The following is a 17,853-nucleotide window of genomic DNA, read 5'->3' as shown; positions in this document are numbered from 1 at the left end:
ATTAACGTGCACTGTAGTCCCGTAAATAAACAAATACATGAAGTAATCTGAAATATAAGTGTTCAAAGATATCCCAGTGAGCAACTGATCAACCAGCATCATCCACATGACATGTCATGATTATTGGCTTTGAATCAGCCATGCCCTGGCTTAAGCCATCAACGTTATGACCATAATATATTAGTGTATAGCTCTTAGCTAAGTAGATCTTTGTTATAAGCAGAAGTTATGTTTCTGGCTTCATTCATGCTGGCAAACAACGGCACAATCCTGGGCCCTGGACCTGTGCCTACAGTGTATCTACAGTACACGAAAGCTGACTGTGCTACAGAGTGAGCCAAATTAAGGTTACAGAGTAGAGTAGAGTAGACTGCTGTAAACTCTTCCAGTTTCATCATCCTGATCTTTAATAAGGCCTGATTTGAAAGCTGTAATAAAAAAAAGAAACCAGAAAAACTAGCTAGATTTTCATTAGACGGTTGATGGATAAAGCTTAAAAAAATAAATAAGCTAATACAAGTATACAAGGTCACCCCTATATATCTTCATAATGGAGCTGGTCTGTTCTGACATCACAACACGGGCACCGCTCTATAGACTATAAAGGCACAACAAGGTCACACTGTGTTTCACATACTGTAATACAGCAGGGCAATATTATTGACTGTGCTACAGTGTACTGTGTTTGTTCTGTCTAACGGTACTTTTAAGGCATTGTGTTTTTCCATTACATTGAGAGTGGAAGGAAAGCAAAGGGTGGTGACTGAGAGGTGACGATGCGAAAAAAGACATGTGCCACATAAAAATAAATGCATGCTTTGTGCCTCAGCCTTGAGGCCGTCCACCCAAGTAACACATCATTATACTGTATATCGTTATATAACGTGCTGACTAGCCAATCGACTCTCACCTTCTTGTTCTTTGAGTAAAGGTCCCGTAGCAGAGCATCCAGCTCCTGCTCATCAATGTAGCCGTTCCCATCCTGATAGGAGACAGTAAAACATCACACATTTAAAGGGCGACGCCACCACTTTTCAACCGATCTTCGTATATTTGGTCCTCACTAATATTAATACCACAATTGTTTTCTACTCGGGCTGTGTCTCATAGGAGGGCTGTGGGCAGTTCAGAAAGCCCTCTAACAGTGACATCATCGATGGGGAATTTCACTATTCCTGAAAAGTTGCAATGCAATAATGGAAGCCATCTTTCTCACGATAATAAACATAGAAATATATCAAATAGAATACAAATGTACTGCCCACAGCCCTCCTATGAGACACAGACAAAAATAAATGGTGGTGCTATTTTATCATGAACATTACATTAGTGAGGACAAATTATATGAGGTTGAAAAGTGGTGAAGTGGTCCTTTAATTTTAGCTTTGAAATAACCAGATAAAAGGAGGACTTACATAGACTTAATTAAAGCAGTGAAGGCCATGTTATTTTCTATATATACAGTGATTTGCAGAACTTCATACAGTATATAATTTAATAATGTATTATATAGTTATAATAATATTTCTTTAATATTATTGAACCAGACAAAAAGTACCATGGCACTGTGTCTTCATGACATCACAGATCATAATAAAAATAGATAAAAATCCTGTGTCTTATTTTTGTGTTTTTTTTTACTAGACAGGACTGCCCTGGCTACAGTACGTCATCATTTGATTGTATGAATTAAATGAGATTTTTAAAGTAGATTTAAAGTAGTTCTTTGTAGAATTAGAGAATTGTGGAATACCAGACTTGACCCGTGACCGGTGTCTTGATTGTGTGGAAACTTGGATATTTTCAAAGCTTTGCCCAATTTGAACCCTTGGCACTGTGAGGGACGTTACTGTACAGTTGACCTACCACTACACTCTTCCGTCTGGCCGCAGCCTACCCCACAATGCCTCAGTACCAACGACAGCAGTTTGCCCGTGTTTCAGCTGTAGGGGGTTAGACTCATAACAAAACACTGAGTCTAATTACCCTCATGAATGTTGGCGCGAAACAGGCCCATCTACTGTACTGTATAATTGAACATGTCTGCCATTCTTAGCATGTGAGAGATAGTTAGTCCACGACATTCAGAACAATGAACTAAACTACTAATACTCGGGTAGTCCTGTCCAACCGATGGTCGGGATTAATGTACTGAACAGAGGTAGACAGAAAAACAATCTCTCTTACAAATGAAAGCACGACATACATGCAATGCATTGAAAAACAATATCTGAGCTGGCAAGAGTGCTGGTATAAAGTAACATGGAACTGGGTCGTTTTATTTATTTATTGATTGATTTAATACTTTATTCAACAGTACGGAGGTACAGTAAGATATTTTGGCTAAAAGGATAACACCACAAAATCCTGGGGACTTGTTTCCATTGTGGTCCTATGTACGTACATTTCCTCAAGAACTGTCTCAACATTGTAATAATAACAAGTTAAAATCAGTCTTTCATGTCCACAGAATCAAGCTGACATAATCAATAGAAAAACCTTCCTGTGCTCCTCCATTGTACCCAAGATGGAAATAGCTGCAAGACAGGCCTTCTCCGGTTTACTTCCCCTATATGCGTAAAGTGGAGTCTATTCATACCAATGGAAGAGTGAACGTGAACACAGCTTCTGAACCAGCTCCAAGGTCACTGTACTAAATAGTGGACCTGACCACCACAAGCCAGTAAGCCACACACTATTCCAAAGATTTTCATACTAGAATTGCTTTTTTCCGAGAGACAAATCAGGAGAAAATCGACTTCATTATCGACCTTTCTCTGTCCCAGAAAGTTCAGCAACACACTCTTGCGGGTTCTACTGTAGCACAAGTTACCATAGGATCTTTGTGAGATTTGCCGTCTGACCCCGCGGCGACCACTTAGGAGACCATTTGTAGGATTTGTGTATAACATGTCGCCTCTAGTGGCTCCAATCGAGCCACTATCTTCCTAAATTAACAATAATTGATTGTACTCTGCATTTCTCCTTTAGTCAGCTGTCATTAGCTTGTCTGTACCAAGCCATTCATTCCAAGCATCGCCTGAAGGTGAAAGTGTGGCTGCCACTTCTAAAGGGACATGTGCACCCGTTCCATCTCATTTACCTAGGCAACGCAGAGGATTGACCATTAGGATGTTTTGCATAGTCATGATTTTGACTAGAGCAGGGAAAACTTCAAGGCAAATGCTGAGTCATCTAGCAAAGATTACCTGAAGCAACCTCTTCCAACCATACAATATGTCCTCCATACTGCAGTGAACAAAACAAGTGTTTATTAAGCTATCTCGAAAGTTCCACTGACAGCACAAGTAATTAAAGTAATACAATGATAGGATAGAGGAAAGGATGTAAGGTATAGCATAGTAGTATGACTTGTGACCCAAACTCATGCAATTTATGTGCTCATGATTAGTGCTGCATGATTCTTGCTCAAATGTGAATGTGAATTTTCCTCCACATGAATTGAGATCACGATTCTCACACGATATTTTTTTTTCATGAAAATGTGTATTTTCTTTAGTCTGTAGTTGCTGAACATTACTACATTAAAAATGTAGCACCTATAGAGCCAACTACTGTGGCTTTAAACAGACAACACTAAAATGCTTGACTTAACCTCTCAAAGTCTCTCTTGTAGCAAAAACATAACTGTATTATAAAATGAATTGGACGTCCAACTAGTGCTTGACGATTCTTGCTCAAATTTAGAAATGAGATTGCATATGTGGCTGAATCTAGATCGCAATCTTTTCTCAATTAATCGTGCAGCACTACTCACGATTGCCTTGGGCAAATCTGATGCAAGCAACATGCATCCATCCATCCCAGTGGCTGGAAAGTGAAGTGATTCAGGGAAATCCTATAGCCAGTAGTAGTGGGCTCATTACCTTGTCATAGAAGTTGAAGATGGCGTTGAACTGCTCAGTGGTCAGCTTGACACCCTATAACAACAAAAATGTTCGGGTTTTCACTTGTTCCTCCTCATTTACTGTTGTTATTTTGGTTTACAGTACATTTGATTGAATGAGCACCAGTATATTTTACACTACCTTACCTGGAACTTAAGTAAGAAGTTCTCCTGAACAGGGAGAAGCCTGTGGGAATGGAAGTCTTCATCAGTTACATACAATAACGGTAAAATGATTTATAATGTCTACATGTTATATGCAGAATGATAAATGTTGAATGAACATTGACGGCAAATAGTTTTTTGTTTTATTTGGTTTTCTCACTCATCCTCCACCCCCCAATTTCGTTGCTGTCAGGGACCTAACTGACTATACCAGTGTCAGTCTTTTACATAGCGGTTTTACACATCCAATTAATGCACTGACTTAGTAAAGTATATAGTGCACTGCACAGTACACAGCGGCAATGTCCCAGTTGCTGCTGGTCTTCAATGTTGGCTTGCGGAGGGTGTGTAAAACCATGGAACTCTGATAAACATGCGAGTTGGACTCATTTTGGACTGGAGTTTCACTGGGAGAGTGTGACACACACAGGTTCATATTATATCTCCCCCAGACCTCCCCAGACCCCCTTCCTGCTGAATAGGTACCCCGAACAAACCAACAGGGGTCGCTATAGTTCAGCAAAATGCCATGATTCTTTACTGGGTTCTCTCCAACATACACTGCCTATTATCTTTGTTTGTGCAGCTAACCAATCCATAGTCATCACTGCTGGGAAATGGGAATCAAACATGATTTAATGTACTTTTGGGTGCTGAATAAATAGCAATGATGACATTGTACATTACCTCGCCATCTCTGATAAGCCCAGTTTTCCGTCTCCATTCGTATCAAACATCCTGAGCTGTGGAATGAGTTGATTAAAAAAAAAAAAAAAAGTACATTTTAACTGACTAATAAATTCCATTAAATTAAGTTAAAGTGTGGCTTGCTATACAGTAAGCAATAAGCAATCACAAAACTGCACTAACTAGAAAATGTCAAAATTTCGCAATGAAACAATACAATGGTCTGTCTTGCTTCATCAAATTAGGTCAGGCTTTGTGTCTTTTAGGAAGCGGCAGATGTTGGCACATCTGGGCTGTAAACAGTACGACCTTCAGGACATGGCGAGCCCTGATCAGTCAGCTATGCAGCGCTGCAGCCACTGGCGGAATAGGCCTGTGTTTTCCTTTCTGCCAGATGGACACTAGACGTTACCTCTTCTCTTATAGGACTGACTGTGCTTTGCTACCAGGGACATGCACCCATAGACATCAAACGGGGCTTCATACTATGAATATGTAATATAGGTATGTAGTATGTACAGTACACATATGTACAGTATGTGTTTACTCTTGTGGTTTGTCACAGCAATGTGTGTGTGTGTGTGTGTGTGTGTGTGTGTGAGAGAGAGAGAGAGAGAGAGAGATCTTTACAATGGTCTTCGTATACTCGTGGAGCTTCTGGTCATCGTAGTGTCTGTTGGCTTTCTCCAGCAGATCTGACAGGAAGCCCTGCACATCGAGGACAGAAATAAGTGCAACACCAGATGGGAATTAAACCCACTTGTACATATGAAAAGAGTCCAAAGTGTTGACAGGCAGAATGTAATATGTTCACATCATACTGAAGCCAAAGTGACCTCGAATATAGAATAGCAAGTAAGGAATCGCACTCCTCAGAGTTCTCCATGGGAATTCGAGGTTTAATGGATTTCTCTTGTTTCACACGGCAGGGTCCCTCACCACCTCCTGAGGCAGCTCAAGCATGGCGAGGGATATATTTGTCCCTCGGCTGGAGCCAGGTTTAAGCAGAATCTTTTCCCTGATATATACGTTATATCTTTTGAAGACTATGTCATAGGCTGCCAAGTTTATGGGATTTTTACTGTTTGTCAGGAGCACTTATGAAGTAAATCTTTAAAAAAACCACACCCGTGTGAAGTGAGGGGCGCTAATATATTAAAGTCTAACTCATGTTGATTAGGTGATGTAATGGTGATGTAAAACAAACGGTGCAAACACAAACATTAAACGCCATTAACAATTTAGAGACGATATGACGTAATGAGGCACATTATGACAAACATTGAACTAAAGACAAACGTGTGATTATTATATATGAAAAAAGGCCCGAAGAAGTCTACATAAAGGTACAATATTCTATCTCACCCAGAAAATAAGCAAATACATAGAAAGTATGAATCTCTGGGTGAAACCATACTGGTGCAACTATACTTTTATTGTGATAGTTACTGCACTGTACTGTTATACGGTAGTTATAGTGCTCAGTGTGAATGGGCCTGTAGGCTGCTCAACAGTGCCACTTTAGGTCACCCAGCTGTATTGCAGCTGTTCATACCCCCAAACAGACAGACACACATAGACACATATAGGGACACACAAAGCCAGTCTTTGCGCTGCTCCCGTGCTTGCGGTTACGGTTAGGTTAGGGTTTGCGGTAGGTTTTGTGTCGTTTGTCGTCGTGTATCAAAGCATAGAGAGAACATCCCGAGGATGAAACGTACCTTCAGTTCATTTGCTTCAATGTAGCCACTGCGATCTGTATCGTATCGCCGCCATGCCTAAGAAGGAACAGTCCAATAAATGATGTGACAGAGTGAGTAAACTTTATTGTGAATAAATTGGAAGAATTAATTCCCGTAGTCCACACACACGCACACACACTCACACGCACGCACACACACACGCACACGCACACAAACAATTGGGCAGGCAGAATCCATTCCTTAATTAATTAATCCTCTTACATTTACATCTTAGCCATTTAGGAGAAGGTCTTCGCCAGAGTGAGTTACAACCTCGCTGTTTTTCGATCCCATCCAACCACCCCAGACTGATGAACAGTGCCAATAGTTAGACTTTCTCAGAGGAGGAGATGAGGAGGACTTTTACGGAAAACAGGATCACCATGACTTGTAGTCAAATGGTTTTCATTACACGATCCCATTCTCCCTGCACCGTTCGGAGAAAAGCTACAGAGCCAGAGAGCCAGAGAGCGAGGGAGGACGACGAAGTGGGGGGAAGGAGAAATACATTTAATGAATGTTTTAATCTAGCAGCTGTCCCTGTCTAAAGAAAGGCTCTTTATCAAAGATAGATGGCCTCTCCACCTTTTCCCCTCCTCCTCCTCCTCCTCCCACTTTCCTCTTCTCCTCTGGGCTCGGCAGAGAGGAGCTACAGCCCAGACATCCATTATACATGACTCTGGAAATAGAAGGTTCTGCTTCCTTCCTCGTTCTAACCCTTTAAGAACCTCCTTCGCTGCACGAAAGACTGATTAGCTGTTCTTTCTCCTTTTCTTCCATTCTTTCCACGCGGGCTGTTCTCGGACCTTTTGGCTTTTATACACCTAGCTCCGTTTTCCCCGTCCCAGCGCGGTTCCCCAGCCTTCATCTAATTATTGCCTGACGTGACGTGACATGAGAAGCATGTGGCAGCTCTTCCCCCTCGTAATTGCTCTCTAATTGGTTCTGGTAGTATAGTTCCAGTGTGGCGGATGTGTGGCCTATAGCGATCATCCTCTCATCTTCTGGCCATTATGTTTAAGAAGTAATGGTTTCCAATTATGCAGCCCTTCAGTATCCATCGCCGGCTCCACCGCTGTGAGCCTTCCATTAGGAATAGAAGGATTTGTGTCATTAAAATGAAATCGCATGTCTCGGACCTGCTAGTGTCACTACCAATTTATCTTATTTAAAGCCTTTTAACGTTATCAGCACTATATAGCCTGCTCCCCAAGCGAGGACAGGCAGATATGTAAATGTTGACATCTCTCACTTCATTACAAGTAATATATCCATCAGCAGTCCTCGTTGTTTTTTGATGGATATACATGGAGCTGCCCTTCCCCCCCCCCCCCCCCCTCCCATGCTAATAAGCCCAAGCGCCAGATCAGCTTCAGAAATCTCAAAAATATCAACCAAGCCACCATGACCTCTGATCTCATACACCTCTCCACTGAAACCCTCTCATCAGTCAGCGAAGCGAAGCAGTATATCACTCCCTCCCACATTCCTCCCACTTTAAAGACAGCCATTCTCACTCCTCTCCTCAAAAAACCCTCCCTGGACCCGGACTCTTGCAAACTACAGACCCATCTCAAAGTCAAACCTCCCTTTCCTCTCCAAGATATTGGAGAAAGTAGTGGCTGCACAGCTACAAAATCATCTCGACCTCAATAACCTTGGTGAAATCTTTCAATCTGGCTTTCGTTCCGCCCACAGCACGGAAACCGCCCTCTGCCTGGAGGAGATCAAGGTGTGGATGAGTCACAACTTTCTGCAGTTAAACAGTTCCAAAACTGAAGTCATGCAAGTAGGCACACCACACCAGATTCAAAACTCCCCCATGGGGAAGTCTACCTGGCTAGGTAGGATCAGTGTGCTCAAAATGAATATCCTGTCTAGGCTGTTGTACCCTCTACAGATGTTGCCAAATTCAATCCCCAACAGCTTTTTCTCTGATCTGGATAATCTGTGGCAGGGTAAAAGGCCTAGAATGAAAATAAGTAAGCTTCAAAGACAGGAAGGATGAGGGTGGATTGGGTGGATTTCCGAACTTACGTTTTTACTACTGGACAGCACAAATGCGGTACATATATGAATGGGAGAATCCAGACTAATAATCAAATAATAATAATAATAGTAATATTCAAAACTGTGGTATGTTGACACTTGAGGTCTGCCCCTTTGTGAATCATAACAAAGCTAAATTGGAGGTTGAGGGGAATTTCATTGTCTTAAATACACTGAACACCTGGAATAACATCAAAGTCCATTTTAAACATTTTTCACCTTTGGCTCCTACAGTATATGGAAGAACCCAGATTTTCTTCCCTCATATCAGGACCCAGTATTCAGGGTTTGGCATGATAAGGGACTGGACCAGCTTGCTAAACTATATAACGGAGGCACAATGGAGTCATTTGAGAATCTAAGGATTAAATATTCATTACAACAGTCAATTTTTTTTTGATTTTTACAAATCCGTCATTATGTAACAAAGAACATGCAAGCCCCTAGGACATCCTTCCTAGAAAATATTCTTACACAGCCTGTGCCCAGAAAGATTTATTTCCTATCTGTATGAATGTTTTGATGTAAGTTCAAACCACTCCACTGATCATATTCAAAGGCAGTGGCAGATTGACTTGGAATGTCAGATAGAAGACAATACTTGGACAACAATTATAGGAAATACACTTACTATCTTGAGTTGCAATAATGATAGAGAAAGACAATTCAACATTTTACACAGACTCCATTATACACCTCTACTGAGAAGCAAGCTTGGTCTCAGCTCTCCTAACTGTAATAAATGTGAGACAGAAGTTGGTACATAATGCACATATGCTTTGGAAATGTACAAAGATACAGGTGTTTTGGAACGAGGTGAAGAATGAGCTGGACACCTTGATTGGATATAATTTAAACGTGTCACCTCTCCAGTGTGCACTAGCAGCTAAGGTATGCAGTGCAAGGACCAGACACAACGCCAAATTGGTTGGAATACTTTTATACATAGCGAGAAAGACTATACTCAAGCTTTGGATGACCTGCACCCTCCGCTCCTCAAACACATACTACCTCAACCCTGTCACGGCAAACCTGCCGCCATCATGGGTGACAGGGCCTTCTGCGCAGTTGCCCCTGAACTGTGGAATACCCTCCCTGCACACTTGAGAGTGCCACAGTCAATTGACTCCTTCAAGAGAGGACTAAAGACCTACCTTTTTAACAAGGCTTTCTTCTAAATCCACTGATTTTATTCCCTGACCCATGCATGCCCTCATGTTCAAAACTGTTTTGTTTTCCTTGATGCTTAATTGTGTGTTTTTTAATCGTGCAATGTTATTTTATGCTTTTGTCTATACTGTAGCACTTTGAGATTCTGAGGAATGTAAAGTGGATTGTAAATTAAATAAAATCCATTTAATTATTATTATATCTGCCATATACGATGGGACCTTTAGAGTCGACTAAAGGTCTCTCGTGTTTTCTTGACTATTCAAATTTGTAATATCACCCCACTGTAGCAGTGAAAAATATAGAATGAAAGCATGTAATATAGATTTGTGGAATTAGTTGTGAAGCCGGAGCGTGTGTGACAGGCTAGTCATCTAAATGAGTCAAGACTCACTCACTCACTCACTCACTCACTCACTCACCGCCATGAACTCAGTACTGGAACCGACAAACTCTCTGAAGCAAAGCAGGAAATTCTCTTCAGTTGGAAGAATCTGGGCCAACTATAGGATAGGGAGAGAGAGGAGTAGGAGGAGAGTGGCATGAAACAACACCATGGAGTTCATAGGGGAGGAGAGAGAAGACGTACAGTAGACAACACCATGGAGTTCATAGGGGAGGAGAGAGAAGACGTACAGTAGACAGAACAGTTTCTCTACAAATCCTCAAATGGGCAGATCAGATCCACATAAATGAGAGAGGGCCTCGACCGTGGAATAGTGTTGATTTTGACAGCAAATTGTGATTTATTTCAGTATTGTATTTTAGTCATCTGAATTTGTTTTGTGTCAAATGTATTTTGTTGGCCTTGATGGCATCGTAATGGCTGATTTTACACTTGGTTGCATGCCGAAAATAGCCGATCTACAAGCTCGCAACACCCGGTTTCAATTCAAAATCTATTTATTTTAATAATTATAGCCAATCTACAAATTCATGACGTGTTGTGAGCTTGTGGAGCTGCTATTTCCATTATATTAGCTTTGTGCCCATATAATATAATATATCGCCATATTAAGGCGATCTCTCCCTTTAGCCAATTTTAAGGATCTATATAGGATATAAACCAATGAAAAGGATTAACCAGAGCCTCTGACTAAATAACAACTACATTAGATCCATTGGAACACAGGTTATTTTTGAGGGGCGCCAGCTCCTCCAATACATTTGAGGATTACGTCATATGGCAGCCAAGTCTATGGGATTTTGTTTAGGGCACTTTAACATGACTTAACCCATTCTGACCTGAGATCAGATTCTAAAAATGTCAGTCGCTCTTCGATTTAAAAAAAAATAGCAGACCTACAAGCTCGTAGCGCGCCACTCGGTGGCGCGATATGAGCTTGTAGATCTGCTATTTTTAAATAGCTAAAGCATGACATGATGCCGACACCAAAATGGGTGCCCGGTCAGAATGGGTTAAATAGTTTGCCAGCCAAGTCTATGGACGCAAGACGTCATGTGGCCAATATAAATACATCTTGCGCCCCTCACTCCACAGAAGTGTGATTTTCTTTCCTGAAAAGTAACCGTTTTGGACGTACCGTTTCTGCCCCACATATCGATAATGCAGCTGGAGTCGACAATGGGTATTATTGGGTCCCCCAATTATTTCCCAAAATAGTTATTTCCAGGATGAAAATTTGAAATGAAACAAAACAGAACATAACACAACAAAGGGTTGGGCTCCAGGCTGTACCTCTGACATTTCAATACGGCCATCTTTGTTCTTGTCAAATTTCTGCATGAACTCCTTCATCTTTTCTCTGAATTGTTGATTTGTTGGATCCTGTCAAATACACACACGCACACACACACACACACACACACACACACACACACACACACACACACACACACACACACACACACACACACACACACACCAGATTAAAAAAATGAATCCCTTAATGCCAATTCTATTCATTGTTCTTCTGGACAAGCAACAGATGGAAACGCGTCCGTTGCTTGTAGTCTGAAAACTCACCACTTCAGACTCTTGCCAGCACTTGCACGACCTTACAAGCGTATGGAAAGGCTTTTTAAAAACCTCTTTACCTCTCATGGAGTTTACAATTTAGGCATTTAGCAGACACTCTTAATCCAGAGCGATTTACAGTAAGCCAGAACAGCACATGGTAATACGTCAAATACATAGAAATAGTCATCAAGGATCACAAATCATGTGAAAAGGACACGTATTGCGTGCTGGCTAGTTAATGTTAAGTTAATGTCATTTCAATGACATTATTGAGTCTCATGCACCAAAAGACCTTCATCCAATCTGGAGTGTGCTGGCCTTTAGCTCTGATCCATAGCTCTATAATGCGTTGCATTTAGAGCTATGGCTCTCGTCTTTATAGCGTGAATGAAAAGAGAATATGTTTCCTCCAAAGAAAATCCCTTTCTGGCAAAAAGTACCGTTTATACGTGTGGTGGGGGGCACAGAGTGCTCACACTAAGGAAAGTAGGCTTTCTAATGACACAACCCGCCTTTGTTTTGGTGAGTAGCAAAAACGTTCTTTTTATTTACGCTAAAGACGAGAGGCTGGTCTGCATTCATGCGAGCGGTGGAAGTCGAGAGTAACATAGCTCTAAATGCAACGCATTAGAGCTATGGACCAGAGCTAGTGGGCCTTTTCTGCTTTTGCAGATACTTTCTCCTAGTTTGTGGACTCACCACTCCTGCTCCTCTCCGGGCAACCTCCAACTCTCTGAAGAAGTTCTCAAGCTCCTTCCCCTCGATGTAGCCATTACCTTGAGGACAGATGATATACCGCAATGACACATGTGAGCACATGACACAGCACCAAAGTATCTATGGATTACTGAAATGCAGCATGTTATATATAGCATTATATACCGCAATGACACATGTGAGCACACACAGCACCAAAGTATCTATGGATTACTGAAATGCAGCATGTTTTATATATAGCATTACAGGAGGATGTGGTCAGTCATAATCAAATGCAGGCTTTCTCTGGTATTGATTCACAAACATGATACTTTTCCAATAACACACTTCCTTCCCTTCTTTCTCAATAAATTAAAAGTATTGACTAATAATGCAAACCGATCAGCCCAAGAGTGTGTACACTCTTGGGCGCGCGTGCGCGCGCGTGCGCGCGTGCGCGCGTGTGGTGCTATTTCGAGAATGCTGTTTTTCTAATATCTTTGAGGGTGATGAAGCACAGACGACTTCTTTTAGTCAATAGAGATGGTCAATATTGCAGCTGTGATGGGAATTGGAAAATATGAAAAATCAATACGGAGAGTTTCAGTATGCAGAATGAACAAATGTATATATGACATAAACAAAAAATAAATCTCTTAAGTTTAGGCATAGTTTTACTGAGGTTAAGGTTACGAATAAGGTTAGGTTTAACCGTCTAAGCATCATTTACTTAGGTTACTTTAGGAATACCAGGCCGCGCAGTTCCGCCGGCTGTACGCCCGGGGCGAGTTGGTAAAGGGGCGACTCGTCTGGTATTTAAAAAAAAGCACACCTGTGTGAACCGAGTGGTGCAATTCCCCTCTCTCTCTCTCTCTCTCTCTCTCTCTCTCTCTCTCAGCACTTCCCCTCTCTCTGTTTCTGGCACTCCCTACTGGTATTAATAAATGCACGCACGCAGCATTACCCCGTGTTCCAATTTCACGCATGCGCACACCACTCGTGCTCATGAATGATACACACGGATATTGCTGGTTGTGCGTGGTGGTTGCACCACTCAAAAACAGGAGGGTTGCGCACACCCAGTCCCTCGCTGGTGCTGGACAAAGGTCAATGCAGTGCAAAAGAAAAGGTCCGCACAACAGCTCTGCTCCACAGTGTATTATTAAAACACTGACATTATAGTGACGAGTCACGCTTCGGCCATGACTGGCCTTCACCAGGTGGCATAAATTACACACTCAGAATGACCTTTTGCCATTTTCATTTTGATAGCCCTCAAATATTGCTGGTAATAACCACTTACAGTATATCCAAGGGTATGCCATTAACCCATTTTGGGGCGGGAACCCCTTTTGGTGTTTTAAACATTGTTATAATTTAGCTATTGAAAAATAGCAGATCTACAAGCTCATAGCGCGCCACCGAGTGGCACGCTACGAGCTTGTAGGTCTGCTATTTTAGAAAAATCGTAAAAATGTGGCGCAAATCTTTGAATATATATTCTTTCAAAGTGAATGTTTTTAACTCGGGTCTAAATGGGTTAAAGACAGTAATCTAAAAGAAAATCATTTTTGAATGAAGTAGCAAATCTACCAGGTCATGATGAAACACTTGAGGCTTTATTGCGGCTACTTTGCGGTTACGTGTCTTGTGGCGATCCTTGCCTTGATGGTGCATAGCCTACTCAGGGGATGTGGGTGAAAGTGGGTGAAGGTATTGGCATGAATATGTACTTAATGTGCCAAAAGTCAAAGTACCCATTAATTATGCAGATAGAGAATGTCCCATCATGTACTTTGTTACTTTCCACTTCTTCAATAAAGTATGCCGTAGCTCTGTTTAATTAAAAACCAACAAAGAATCTCATCTCTCTCTCTCTCTCTCTCTCTCTCTCTCTCTCTCTCTCTCTCTCTCTCTCTCTCTCATTCCGTCTGTAACACTAGATTATGAGCTTTAGCTTCTCTGTCAACAAAAGCTCTAGAAGTGTGTGTGCGTGCGCGTGTACTGAGTGGCATGCCTACCATGAAAACACATGCTATGATTTTGTATTACCGCACCGATATGTGTGTCCTTGTATATCCTTCGTGTGGACAGAAATACGGTGAATGGTTAGTGTGTGTGTGTGCGTGCAACTGTGCATGTGCGCGCACGCTAGTCTAGTGAATGATGTTGACAATGCTCATGAATGTACACTAATTAAGAAACAATGTATGAATCAGTGACAGTGGGCCCAGGCCGTGGCGTAACGGTCTGGGCACCTGACTGGTAATCCAGTCGCAGTGTGCCGCGGGTTCGACTCCCGGACCCGACACGGCCTTTACTGCATGTCTTCCCCCATCTCTCTCCCGTTTCCTGTCAGCCTACTGTCTATCCCTTCAAAAAAAAAAAAAAATCAATAAAAGGCGTAAGCCGCAAAAAATATATCTTAGAAAAAAAAAAAAATCAGTGACAGTGGGACAGTGAAGTGACTCGCTGCAGTGAACGCCTCTCTCTCTGCGGAATTCAAAAAAAAGTACAAAAGTATTTTTTATCAAAATGTACTACCATTTCACAAGTTTTCAAACGTATATAGTCTTTGAAAATAGCATATCTGCTCACAATGCATCGCATCGCGGCGCATTGTAGATCTGCTATTTTCAAATGGCCGAAATCTATTTAGTGGCTGAAGAGTAAAAGTACAATTGCCTCTGAGGTGTAGTACGTGGAGGCTGGAGCAGAAGTAAAAGTATTGGAAATTGGAAGTACTCAAGTAAAGTACAAATACCTCAAAATTGTACTTAATGGACAACTTTATTTTTTTTTCAACCAAGCTTCATGTTTTAGGTTATTAGAGAAAGTAAAAGATGAGTGTTATTAGTTTTTCCATTTGCTGCTTTCTTTCGTTTTAGCGATTTTAGCTGTTTTTGACAGGGGGCGGGGGCATTTGAACATGGGGCTAACTAAACATGTATTTTGTTACATTTTCTAGCGATTTAAATTTTTTTATTTACTATACTGTAGTTCTACTAGACGCCATAAAATTACATCTGGCCACAAAAGATCACGGGATCTATTGAATGTGAAGGGGAACTGACAAACTGACATACTGAGCCAATACAACACCTACGTATGGCATCCCCCTAGTACCCCCCTTCACGTTCAGTAGATCCCCCTAGTACCCCCCTTCACGTAGATCCCCCTAGTACCCCCCTTCACGTTCAGTAGATCCCCCTAGTACCCCCCTTCACGTTCAGTAGATCCCCTAGTACCCCCTTCACGTTCAGTAGATCCCCCTAGTACCCCCCTTCACGTTCAGTAGATCCCCCTAGTACCCCCCTTCACGTTCAGTAGATCCCCCTAGTACCCCCTTCACGTTCAGTAGATCCCCCTAGTACCCCCCTTCACGTTCAGTAGATCCCCCTAGTACCCCCCTTCACGTTCAGTAGATCCCCCTAGTACCCCCTTCACGTTCAGTAGATCCCCCTAGTACCCTTCACGTTCAGTAGATCCCCCTAGTACCCCCTTCACGTTCAGTAGATCCCCCTAGTACCCCCTTCACGTTCAGTAGATCCCCCTAGTACCCCCCTTCACGTTCAGTAGATCCCCCTAGTACCCCCCTTCACGTTCAGTAGATCCCCCTAGTACCCCCTTCACGTTCAGTAGATCCCCCTAGTACCCCCCTTCACGTTCAGTAGATCCCCCTAGTACCCCCCTTCACGTTCAGTAGATCCCCCTAGTACCCCCTTCACGTTCAGTAGATCCCCCTAGTACCCTTCACGTTCAGTAGATCCCCCTAGTACCCCCTTCACGTTCAGTAGATCCCCCTAGTACCCCCTTCACGTTCAGTAGATCCCCCTAGTACCCTCCTTCACGTTCAGTAGATCCCCCTAGTACCCCCCTTCACGTTCAGTAGATCCCCCTAGTACCCCCTTCACGTTCAGTAGATCCCCCTAGTACCCCCCTTCACGTTCAGTAGATCCCCCTAGTACCCCCCTTCACGTTCAGTAGATCCCCCTAGTACCCCCCTTCACGTAGATCCCCCTAGTACCCCCCTTCACGTTCAGTAGATCCCCCTAGTACCCCCTTCACGTTCAGTAGATCCCCCTAGTACCCCCTTCACGTTCAGTAGATCCCCCTAGTACCCCCTTCACGTTCAGTAGATCCCCCTAGTACCCCCTTCACGTTCAGTAGATCCCCCTAGTACCCCCTTCACGTTCAGTAGATCCCCCTAGTACCCCCTTCACGTTCAGTAGATCCCCCTAGTACCCCCTTCACGTTCAGTAGATCCCCCTAGTACCCCCCTTCACGTTCAGTAGATCCCCCTAGTACCCCCTTCACGTTCAGTAGATCCCCCTAGTACCCCCCTTCACGTTCAGTAGATCCCCCTAGTACCCCCTTCACGTTCAGTAGATCCCCCTAGTACCCCCCTTCACGTTCAGTAGATCCCCCTAGTACCCCCTTCACGTTCAGTAGATCCCCCTAGTACCCCCTTCACGTTCAGTAGATCCCCCTAGTACCCCCCTTCACGTTCAGTAGATCCCCCTAGTACCCTCCTTCACGTTCAGTAGATCCCCCTAGTACCCCCCTTCACGTTCAGTAGATCCCCCTAGTACCCTTCACGTTCAGTAGATCCCCCTAGTACCCTCCTTCACGTTCAGTAGATCCCCCTAGTACCCCCTTCACGTTCAGTAGATCCCCCTAGTACCCCCCTTCACGTTCAGTAGATCCCCCTAGTACCCCCTTCACGTTCAGTAGATCCCCCTAGTACCCCCTTCACGTTCAGTAGATCCCCCTAGTACCCCCCTTCACGTTCAGTAGATCCCCCTAGTACCGCCCTTCACGTTCAGTAGATCCCCCTAGTACCCCCTTCACGTTCAGTAGATCCCCCTAGTACCCCCTTCACGTTCAGTAGATCCCCCTAGTACCCCCTTCACGTTCAGTAGATCCCCCTAGTACCCCCTTCACGTTCAGTAGATCCCCCTAGTACCCCCCTTCATGTTCAGTAGATCGCCCTAGTACCCCCCTTCACGTTCAGTAGATCCCCCTAGTACCCCCTTCACGTTCAGTAGATCCCCCTAGTACCCCCTTCACGTTCAGTAGATCCCCCTAGTACCCCCCTTCACGTTCAGTAGATCCCCCTAGTACCCCCCTTCACGTTCAGTAGATCCCCCTAGTACCCCCTTCACGTTCAGTAGATCCCCCTAGTACCCCCTTCACGTTCAGTAGATCCCCCTAGTACCCCCTTCATGTTCAGTAGATCCCCCTAGTACCCCCCTTCATGTTCAGTAGATCCCCCTAGTACCCCCTTCATGTTCAGTAGATCCCCCTAGTACCCCCTTCACGTTCAGTAGATCCCCCTAGTACCCCCTTCACGTTCAGTAGATCCCCCTAGTACCCCCTTCACGTTCAGTAGATCCCAGTAGTACCCCCTTCACGTTCAGTAGATCCCCCTAGTACCCCCCTTCACGTTCAGTAGA

The 17,853-nt window shown here is 43.3% G+C and overlaps 1 protein-coding gene across 1 annotated transcript in view; it reads right to left on the bottom strand.

Moving 5' to 3' along the window:
* calb2a (calbindin 2a) overlaps nt 1-17,853 on the bottom strand; it is a 28,848-nt gene that overhangs the window by 1,310 nt on the left and 9,685 nt on the right. The window contains exons 2-10 of the mRNA XM_083762619.1: nt 12,401-12,477; nt 11,420-11,509; nt 10,143-10,223; nt 6,481-6,537; nt 5,390-5,467; nt 4,760-4,815; nt 4,055-4,094; nt 3,888-3,941; nt 911-982 (exon numbers count right to left, since the gene is read on the bottom strand). Of these exons, the coding sequence (XP_083618745.1) occupies nt 911-982; nt 3,888-3,941; nt 4,055-4,094; nt 4,760-4,815; nt 5,390-5,467; nt 6,481-6,537; nt 10,143-10,223; nt 11,420-11,509; nt 12,401-12,477 (605 nt within the window). The remainder of the gene's footprint in view (nt 1-910; nt 983-3,887; nt 3,942-4,054; nt 4,095-4,759; nt 4,816-5,389; nt 5,468-6,480; nt 6,538-10,142; nt 10,224-11,419; nt 11,510-12,400; nt 12,478-17,853) is intronic.

This window comes from Protomyctophum parallelum (assembly GCF_964188405.1).
Source record: "Protomyctophum parallelum genome assembly, chromosome: 4".
Lineage (NCBI taxonomy): Eukaryota > Metazoa > Chordata > Actinopteri > Myctophiformes > Myctophidae > Protomyctophum > Protomyctophum parallelum.
The sequence above is the reverse complement of the archived record's forward strand: the minus strand, read 5'-3'. Positions and strand labels throughout refer to the sequence as shown.